This window comes from Chenopodium album, chromosome 20 (genome assembly GCF_948465745.1).
Source record: "Chenopodium album chromosome 20, dcCheAlbu1.1, whole genome shotgun sequence".
Lineage (NCBI taxonomy): Eukaryota > Viridiplantae > Streptophyta > Magnoliopsida > Caryophyllales > Amaranthaceae > Chenopodium > Chenopodium album.
In genome coordinates, this window is record NC_137853.1 from 8,529,861 (window position 1) to 8,541,100 (window position 11,240).

Here is an 11,240-nt window from a genome sequence, read left to right on the forward strand (position 1 = left end):
GAATTTCCGATGGATTTTTCCGGCACCGGAAATACCTCCTTCGACGGAAAATTTCGTTGGAAAAGTGTTTTCGACGGAATTTCTGACGGAAAAGGTGCTTTTTCCTACGATGTCTTTTCCGACAACCAGTTCGACCGAATTTCCGTCGGAAACGTGTTTTCCGACGGATTTCAGGGTCTTTCCGACGTTTTCGTCGGAAATGGCCTATTTTCTAGTAGTGAATTGAAATTAAGTCTTAACGAACATGGCCTAAGTGCTGGCTTTCGATTATCCTAGGCCAGTCATCTTACAAATTTAAGAGATAATAATATGCAAATTAAATGAATGTGGAATTCACGTTTGATCATAATAGAATAATATATAACGAAAATCATATGAGTTGAGAATCAAATCGAGCTCATAATCTATTGTAAAGTTTTTATAAAAGTATTTATTATTTAACAAACCTTAACACTAATTTTATTAGACGGTAACTTTTTTTTAAAAAAAAAAAAAAAAAATTAGTCTAAACCACTGTTCAAGTCTTCTTACTTATTTTTGATAAATGATGATAGGAGATGAAAGACCATGTGCTCGATCAATTTCATTGAGATCTTAGCTCAATTATATATATATTGTTGCCTTCGTCTATTGAGATCAGAATTAAAATGAATTATTGTTCTTGGATATTAGTGAAATAATTAGATAATTAAGTTTGAACCTTTAGGGTTTTGATGATGACAAACTATAGAATTAATTAACTAACACGGTTATTAAATAATATGTGTACAAGGATTATCATAATTAACTAAAGGTTGAGACAGAATATATATCAAGAATAAGTATGTTCGATTTGAATGTACGAAGTATAACATTAACTAAATGATGGACGTGGCCCGTGTTATATCACCTTAATCACTAGTCGACTAGTCGTTGATGAGTAGATCAAATACATAACAAATGAAAGTGTAATTCATGCATTATTATTAAAGTATTACATTATATTTAAACCGGCCTAATCATTTGATTTACAAATCCAAATTCGGGTAACTCGTGGCAAAAAGTTTTAACGCTTATAACAACGTGAACACAACTATAAGATGTTACTCATCTTAAATTCTTAATAAATTCTTTCAAAACCCTTATATAAACGATTAATACATTCGTACTTTATCATAAAATTAAACTCATATATAGTTATTCATCCATATATTTTCTCTTTCTCTTCTTAAGCACACCCTCATATCACCTTAATCTACAAAGTATTCGTACTAAAAATTTAAACCGAAATGGCTTCTCAACTCACAAAGTCTTTAGTCATCTTGGCAATGGCAATGTTTGTCATGGCCTATGCTGTCTCGGCTGCCCGAAACCTGGATGAACTTCCAGTGACAGTGACAGTGGATGCTAATGTAGGGGTCGTTCGTGCATCGGGCACAACCAAATCCCCAATGAACGGTTGTGTGAATGCCGATGGGCTTGCCGTCGAAGCCTGTGGGAGCTTGGGGCCTCCCATTGAAGGCCATGTTAATACTTTCTTAGATGGCAAACTTCCTGGTCAAAACTGATAATATTATTACCCTCATCACCTCGTTATTGCATTATTTTCATGAGTTATTTTTTTGCGGAGTCTGTTTTAATTTGACTGGTTTGACTTGCTATTTCTTTAATTTGTACAGTTTGGTTTTGTATGCTAGCTTTTACGTACACAAAAGGTGTGTAATGTGTATGTAAGGTGTGTAAACTTTGAAGTTATTTTCCTTTATAATAAAGGGTCATTTCCTTTCTTTTGCTTGAATTGTTATCCAATAATATCACATGTTAGAGATTAGGATGACATAATATACACTTAATCTAAAAAGAGAGTGTTAAACGGGCTTGGGCAACACTTGTTAAGAATGTCAACTTTTAAAGTTTAAATAGATTTCATGACTTTCATCTCAAAATCTATCATATGGTAATGATGAGAGAAGTAACATCTTAACCTTTGCTTCAAAAAAAAAAAATAAGTAACATCTTAATCTTAATTATAAAGTGGACACAACTACTCGTCTCTTTTCTTCATTCAATTATGTGGGATACACTTTCAAACACTATCCCTCAATTTTATCATTGAATTAATGTGTAACAACACTTCCACTTACATACGAGTTTAATTTGTATATCAGCTCGATCAACACTTGAAATGCTGACTCACATACTATCATCGTCAAATCTCATGCACCCAGCAATCATATCATCATCAAATTTGATATGCGCACTTCATATAAAAAAAATAAAAAAAAAAGGTGAGATTTTATTCTACAAATCTTCTATTTATGTTAGAATTCGTGATTTTTATTCTTTCACATCAATTTAATTACCCGTCACATTATCATTCATTTCCGTACATATTAATCTCTATATAGGATTGTGACACATAATTTTTTTTTTATCACAACTTGCGTCTGTTAGCATTTTTATGGCTCTGGACAACGCCATGCACGCTACATACACGGGTCAAACAAAATTACAATAATCAGTTAAAATAATTAAAAGACAAAAAGAAATTGGAATTCACAAATAATCATCATAGACTGATAGTATTACAAAATAATAACTAATCATCCTAGCTATCATCAGAGTATAAACAAATCAAGTCGTAGTCTATGACAACCTGAGCACTACATACTCTTAGAAAATGATGTTAATAATTTTCAATCCCTTTTATATTCCACACAAACCCCCTATAAATACGTACAATGTTAGTTGATTTAATTCAACCTACAAATTTCATCAATATATACATTTATTAGTTTCCTAGAGTTTATTAAAAAAAATCCCCTTCTAATAGCTCTCAACACCAACATTATGGCCCAACAACAGCTAAAAAAGTCTTTGGTGTTCATGGCAATGGCAATGCTTGTGATGGCCTTGGCTGTCTCGGCTTCCCGACGCCTCGAAGACCAACTGCCTATGTATCCTGTAACAGTGGACCAGGATGCAGGGGTTGTTAGGGCGCATGGTACATCCAAAGCTCCAATGAACGGTTGCCTGAATGTCAAGGCGGTGGGTGTCAACCCTTGTGGCAACCTCACCTCTCCCGCAATCGGTGGCGGTCTGGCACAGGTTGCAACCCCACCCCCCCACCCCCCCCCCCCCCCCCCGTCCTCCTTGTTGGTGTATCGAGCTCAGCAGAGAATAAAGTTGGCTCAGCATAACAGAATTCTCTTCATAACAGAATTCTGTTATTAGTTTGTTAGGCTATTATTACAGCTGGCTTTTCTATTAGAAAGTTTGTTAAACTTTTGTCTGTATTAGCTGATGCGATAAATATCTGAGAGATGTATCTTTGTAAGCTCCCAATTACAATTTACTGCAATAACAAACTCTCAAATATTCTCTCTCAATTCTTTCAATTCTTCATCATCTTCTTCATCAGTTCATAATTTCTATGAACTTCTTCATGGTATCAGAGCAAAATTCTGCTTAAGATCTTGAGATTTTTCCGCAAATTCTTCTTATTCAATCGATTCTTGATCGTTTTTCTCATCATCTTTCTATTTGTTTCATTAATTTCTGGAAGAAATTCCAGTTTCAATCGAATTTTCAGTCGATTATCTCCTTGCTTTCAATGGCATCTGCACAAGATCCTTCGAGTCCATACTTCATTCATCCATCAGAAAATCCAGCAACTCCTCTTGTTTCAGACAAGTTTTCTGGTACTGGTTTTGGCGAATGGAAACGAAGTATGAGTATAGCTTTATCAGCAAAGAACAAACTCATGTTTGTTGATGGAACTTTGTCTAGACCTGCTGCAACAGATTCTAATCGAAAAGCTTGGGATCGATGTAATGATTTGATCATATCATACATATTGAGGTCCTTGGATTCTTCAATTGCACGAAGTGTGCTATACCTAAGCACGTCTAGAGAAATCTGGAAGGATCTAGATGAGAGGTACTCTCAAACTTTTGGTCCACAATTTTACACTCTACAGCAGAATCTGCATGATCTCAGTCAAGGATCTGCGAGTGTTGCTGATTTTTTCTCACAGATTAAGGCTCTTTGGGATGAACTTAATGCTGTAAGACCTATTCCAGTGTGTTCTTGCACTGGTTGTACATGCAATTTGACTAAGAAGTTCTTGCAGCAGCAGCAGGAAGAAAGGCTCATTCAGTTGTTAATGAAGCTTGATGGAAAATATGCAAATGTCAGGATAAATTTGCTAATGATGCAACCTCTACCTTCTGTATCTGTTGCATACAGATTATTGGTGCAGGAAGAAATGCAGAGACAATCTGTCATCTCAGACAATGCTCCTATGGCATTTGTCAACTCAGGCTATGATAATAAGCATGTCAAGCAGCATAATAAGGTGTATTTACAGACACCTAACACTAGCACTGCAAGAAACAAGTTCATGAGTGCAGATGTAGCTAATAATCAGAGAAGACCTTTCTGTGATTATTGCAAAAGGTTAGGTCATAAAGTTGACACATGTTTCAAGATTCATGGTTTTCCTCCTAGTTTTGGTAACAACAAGTACAAAGGCAAGAGAGTAGCTGTTGTTGCTTATGGAGATGAATCTGCAGAAGAGGATTCTGAAGCTGTTCAGATTTCTATGGATGAATATAAGAGTTTCTTGGAGTATCAGAAGTCACAATCAAATCCTTGTTCTGAAATGCTGCCAGGAGGATGTGCTAATGTGGCAGGTACTTGCTTAGTAACCTTTTCTAATACTAGATGGATTATTGATAGTGGTGCTACTGATCATATATGCACAAGTCTGGATTTACTTGATCATTATGAAGTCTATGATAAAATGCCTAATACTATTACTGTAGCTGATGGTAAATAAGTAATAGTAAAGCACATAGGGAAGGTTAAGTTTGATAATGGTATTGTGCTGGAGAATGTGTTGCATGTTCCTGATTTCAAATTCAATTTGATTTCTACTCATAAGCTGTGCAAGGATTTGGATTGTGAGTTGGTATTTACTCATGACTTGTGTATACTTCAGGGTCCTTCAATGAGTCATTCAGTAGTTCTTGGTAAATTACAGTCTGGATTATATGCTGTGAATGAGATATAGGACAAGGAGCACACAGTCATCGACCTTCTCCATCAACCGAGACTGGATACTGATGATCATCAATCTATTGCTAGCTGCATGCATGTTCGCTGCTGCATGCATACGTACTGCAGCATGCCAGCATATCATCTTCATATGCTTCTTCACAGCATTAATTATCATTCTTTGATTTACTTTTGAAAAAAATAATAATAATAAAATCAGTGGGACTAAGTATTTTTAGTTCAAGCGAGGAATGGGAAATTCCCTGTTTCTTATATTGAAAAACGAACTTTGTTTCTCGTAGGGGCGATTTCGTGAATAAATTAACAACTTTTTCATTATTTTGGGCTCCATAATTGAATGAAGTTGAATAAAGTTGTTGATTTATTTACGAAAATATCATGTGAGATACAAGAAACTGGGGCATCCCCGTGAGGAATTGTGTAACAATCCCTCAAATACTTTGAGTTGGACCAATTGGTTAAAGTGTGCCATTTTATTTGGTTTGTATCCTTATTACTATTAATTTAAGTTTACGTACAAGATGAGTTGTGTTATGAGGTTTATTATCAAGATTATTACTTGTATTACGTTAAAAATAAATTTACCGACGAGCTATTTTTTTTTTTTTAAAGAACCGACTAGCTATGTTGATTAATATGAATTATTTTGTTTCCATCTCTAATAACAATTGTTAAATGTGCTACGAGTCATCAAAGATAAGATATTTAAAACTTCTCTTTAAATTACAGCTAGATGATATTATTATATGTGAAGAAAGGGAAAGAAAATCGCAATAAAAGATTGTTAAAAAAAAATTGTTGAAAGTAATTCCATAAATAAACTTGAAAAGTATTAGAAACCCTAAAGAAACAAGTATAATTGAAATATTACTTTGTACTGTACTCTCTTACACGAATTGATCGTTAAGGACGTTAACCATTGGATTTTCATTATTTATCTGGAACAATGTATAGTATTAGGTAGTTTTCTTACAAAACATACCTTAGCTTAATACTTAAGCTAGCTATGTGATAATTGATACAACATCCATATAAGGAGCTTTAAATACCTTAAACATAATATAAAGAGCTTTAATTTTAAATTAGGACTTGTTCACTTCAGATTATTTTCAGTTCAGTTCAGTTCAATTCTTAATTTTCTTCTCTTATAAAATATTCAGTTCAGTTCAGTTTAACCAATCTGAACAGGCCCTAATTAGATGTTCATTCAAATTACATGCAATCTTAGCCAAGGGGCTATATGCAATGCTCTAAGTGTGAAACTAGGTAATAATAATGTACTATGTGAGTCTAGAAGGCTCATGTGTTCCAAAGTCTCGTTGCAAGAATCCCCATTTTTACCAACCTCACAAAATAGTTGATAACATGTGAAAAATAGTCGGTAAACCAATTAGAGACTGCTAAAATTTCAATATCAATCAATTAGTCTAGTATATAAAAAGCCGACAACATAAAATAGTTAAACTTTTGAAAATAGGCACCTTTTTACAGCATATTATGCTTTAAAAGATAGTTTTTCACATAAATCAATTATTAATATAGTTTTTCACAAAAACCCATTTTTACACAGCAGTATCCTACAAAATTCCCTTTATTTTGTACTAATTTGTACCAACCATTTAGGCTTACTAGTTACTATTAAGGCCTAAAGCAAAAATAACGTGTAAATACGACAAGGGCCAAAATTAAGAGCATCACGCCATCACAGAGACTAGGGCTGTCAAAAGCTGACACGACACGACAACCCGACACGAAATAAGCGGGTTTGGGTCAGGAATTCTCGACCCGTTTAAATAATTGGGTCGACACGAACACGACACGTAAAAAACGGGCTAGGTTTGGGTTGAAATTTTCAACCCGAAACCGACACGCATAACCCGATTATGTAAATGGGTTGAACGACAACCCGTTAACACGAACTCGGCACGCTTTATTAATTAGAAAAAAAACCTGAATTTTATATTCTAAACTTTTTTTTTGAAACAATATTCTAAACTTGTACTGTACTGGTTATAGAAAGCATTGGCGCTATACTTAAATTTTGGGGATTGTTTGGCGGTTTAATTTGGCGGACAAATAAGTTTTTTTTAACTTTTTTACATTTCACTTTTCCACTTTAGAGGATTCTAGATTGTACTCAGTTACTCTTTATTTAAGACTAAATCATATATGTAATCCATGAAATTAAGTACTGATGCATGTTTTAGAAGTTGTCATTTTGAAGGTTGGGACTTGGGACAACTCTTATGCATTGGTTGAGTTTGCTAAAACTACTATCTTTATGTTCTTGTAGTATCTTTTTCCAAAATCAGTAGCTTTAATCTCTTATAGTATCGTTAATGATGTATGTCTTTTTAATTATTATGTTGAATATTAATTAGTTTATTATATATTATGAGGGTTAAAAGGTTACCCGGGTTACCCGTTTAATAAATGGGTTAGGTTTGGGCAAGGGTTTTCGACCCGTTTAATATTGACACGAACACGAACACGATACGACACGTTTGACAGCCCTAGCAGAGATAGAAAACAAAGCTTGCTATGCCAATTTAACATATTTGATCGGGTACGTACCTAGATATTTGTGTTAGCCCTTTTCATTTCAATTTGGATTTCACTTTACATCATACATCTAAAAAACAAAGGTAGGCGTTCAAAGCCTTGATTAAACATAATTTATGTTTAATACTTATCCATTATCCATTATGTAGTCTTATAATAATATAATTCTCCTTTGAAAAACAGATGATATGCAATTAAGTGCTGGCTCTTAATCATCCCAAACTTATGAGAGAATATGCAAATGAAATGAAAGTGGAATTCACGTTTTATCAGAAAAATATATAGCGGAAATCATTTGAGAATCAAATCCAACTCCAAATCCATGATAAATTATTTTTAAAGGATGTAACAACTTAACCACTAATTTCAGATGTTAATCTGTTTTTAATCTTTAATGATTGTTTAACAACCGTTTAAATCTTCATATGATATCTAGATGAAAGATGAGAGGAGGTTACTCATTTCATTGAGCTAAGCCCTTAGCTCAATTGTTGCATTGCCTTCGTCTATATTATTGTGAATTAATTTGGATTGTTCTTTGATGTCACAAATTGTAGGATCGATTTCCAGAACAAATGAAGAAGAAAATGAAGCAGAAAACTTAAGAACTTTTAGAGAATTTTAGAGAGAGAAAGTAGGAGAATTTTGTATTAGATTTTGTAGAAATGAAAAGCTTACAGCATATTATTACAACAGGGCTATTTATATTTTCCTAATGTAAGGAAGAGGAAAATCTGGAAGCATCCAAAATCCAGCAGTCAAGAATAAGTTTGTTATAACAAACTTGCTGACTTGTATAATTCTGTTATAACAGAATTTTGGGTTATACTAATGTGACTTGCTGTGAGACTTGCTGTGACTTATTGCTGAAACTTTGGAATCCTTATCAGTATGTTTAACATTTGATATAACCCTTACTTGAATAATTTGATAATACTTATGTTTAGTTAAGTTTGAGCCTCTAGGGTTTTGACAACGATAGATGACAAACTATGAAATTTACAAACTTGGTTTATATGTTGTATTCATATGTTTAAAATGATCATTAATGGAAATAAAGTTGAATTGAGACCTAAACATCGAGATTGGAGTATGCTTAATGGGGTGTGATTATATGAAGATGGTAATACATGCTTTAAATAAGTGAATTCCTTGAAGAACTTCGAGATAAAAACTCCTAAGTTGGGAAGTTCAAGCAAATTAAAGGCGAAAGAAGTATGGTTGTATGAATTTATTTTTTAGGCTTCATTAATTGTAGGTATTCCTTGATAAGACCCATTAGCATCCCTAACATATAATTCCTCCGTTCTGATCCGCTTTGACTTTTACACTATTTACCGCCCCTTCTTTGACCATGTTTTGTGAATAATATGTATGTAAGAAAAAACATATTCATGTTGGATCATTTTGAATTCGTCTCAATAAGTACAATCAGAATATATAACTTTTATACTTTTTAATTATGGAGAATTAAAGTAATTGATCGTTAAAGTTTTGCATTGGCAAGCTTGATAAAAGAAACAAGTCAAGTAAAAAAGAACAGAGGAAGTATAAAGTATATGTTAAATTCAATTGAGTCTAAATAAAAAAATAAAAAAATAAAAAAAAAAAAAAAAAAATTTCGAAATTCCAATCTATGCTAATAAGATACAGATCAGCTTAAAAGTGGAATTCACGTACTATAATTTAGTATTACAAAAAGACTGATCATCATCATATTATATTACAAACAAAACATAGTCGTAGTCGTAGTCCATGGAAAATTATTGAAAGCATCTAACAACCTGAGGACTAATCTTAGAAAATGGTGTTAATAATTTTCAATCCTTTTTATTTGTCGCTTAAATCTCTTATAAATACAATCAATCTTGGTTATATTCAAATCCAACCTACAATATTATCTATCAAACTCTTTTCTTCTTTATATATAATCCTAGAGTTTATATAAAAATTCCCATCTTTTTTTTAGTAACACAAAAATGGCTCAGCAACAACAACTCAAAAAGTCTATGGTGATCATGGCAATAGCAATGCTTGTCATGGCCTTCGCTGTCTCGGCTTCCCGACCGACCCGACTCCTCGAACCTGTGTCTCCTATAACAGTGGACCAGGATGCAGGGGTTGTAAGGGCACATGGTACTTCTAAAGCCCCAATGAACGGTTGCCTGAATGTCAAAGCGGCGGGTGTAAACCCTTGTGGCAACCTCACAGCTCCCGCAATCGGTGGCGGTCCGGCACAGGTTGCAACCCCATCCTCTCCTCCTCCTCCTCCTCCAGCAGCCGAGACTGGATACTGATCATGTCATTCTATTGCTAGCTCACTAGCTCCCGTGCATGTTGCTCCATGCATGTATGATGCATCATTTTCATTTGCTTCTTTTTATACCGTTATTATTACTCATTAATTGGAAACTCTTTATTAAATTTTTGTAACTTTTTTTTTTTTTTACAACAATTACTTGTTTCTATGTCCATGTCCAAGTGAGGATTCGTTAAACAATCTCTCAAATTAAATAATTTGAGTTGGACTAGTTGGTTCATGTATGCAATTTTGGCCTTTTGGGTTTGTTTGTATTCTTATTAAGTCTACAAAAGGTGCGTGTGATTGGGATGAGGTTCGTTATTACTTTTTTTTTTTTTTTTTTTTTTATTAACTCTTATTCTAAATAAAAGTTTTAAACGAGTCATTTTGTTTTAATGTGTGATTCAGGTTTCAATTTCACGGTAATATATTATTTTACAAGGGTAATACAATTTATACTCTGAATTTAACAGGGGTATACTACTAATTTGATACCTTCATCGTTTCATTTTATTTGTCTCATTTGACTAAAAACTTCCACAAAAAATAATCAAACAGTGGTGGCAAGTAACTAAATAAGGTGAATGGAGTGGCATTTGAAATAGAACGATCAACTATTATGGCACTAAAAGCAATTAGTTAAGAGTCCTCTCTAGTCTATACACTACCCACCTATCATACATGGGCTGGTCATTCAGACAATGATCCTCCTTTGGCCCATATTAATTAGACTACTTCTAAAAATGATTGATAACGGATAACTTAAGACATAAATATATATGCAGCCCTGTCTTATCATGCAACCGTTATCATACAAATTCAACAGTAGGCCACAAGGCCTTGAGCTTATTATGCTCGAACTCAAATGAAATTTTAGATATTGCGTGCAACTTTTTTGATCATTTAAGAAATTAACCTATAGATTGTCTAATAAGAACAATCCAACTTATTAGAGATCGTTTAATTAAAGGGCTACACCACCTTGATAATCGACAACTCACCTTCTAAACAACAAAGGCAGAGGCATATTAGCTTGGGGGGTCAATTGACTCCGTGTTAATTTGACAATTTTAAAGATATCCTCTATGAGATTTAAGATTTTATTTTATAATTTTTCAATAAAATATTAAATTTACTCAAACTTATTTTTTAATTGACATCACTAAATAGTTCTTTTAGATCCGCCACTGTTTATGTATGTGATCGAAATAATTTCTATAGAAATTGATGTGCTAATATATGAATGTTAATTAAGGTGTACTTAATGAGACACTAACATAAACATATCATACTATAAACAATATTTTCTTTCTTTTCC

General features: G+C 33.4%; 1 protein-coding gene across 1 annotated transcript; it reads left to right on the forward strand.

Annotated features, from left to right (window-relative positions):
* Positions 1-3,592: 3,592 nt before the first annotated feature.
* On the forward strand, positions 3,593-4,819 carry LOC145596747 (uncharacterized). Its single transcript, XM_081652951.1, has one exon. The coding sequence runs from the start codon at positions 3,593-3,595 to the stop codon at positions 4,817-4,819; it is 1,227 nt and encodes a 408-aa protein (XP_081509077.1).
* The last annotated feature ends 6,421 nt before the right edge of the window (positions 4,820-11,240 follow it).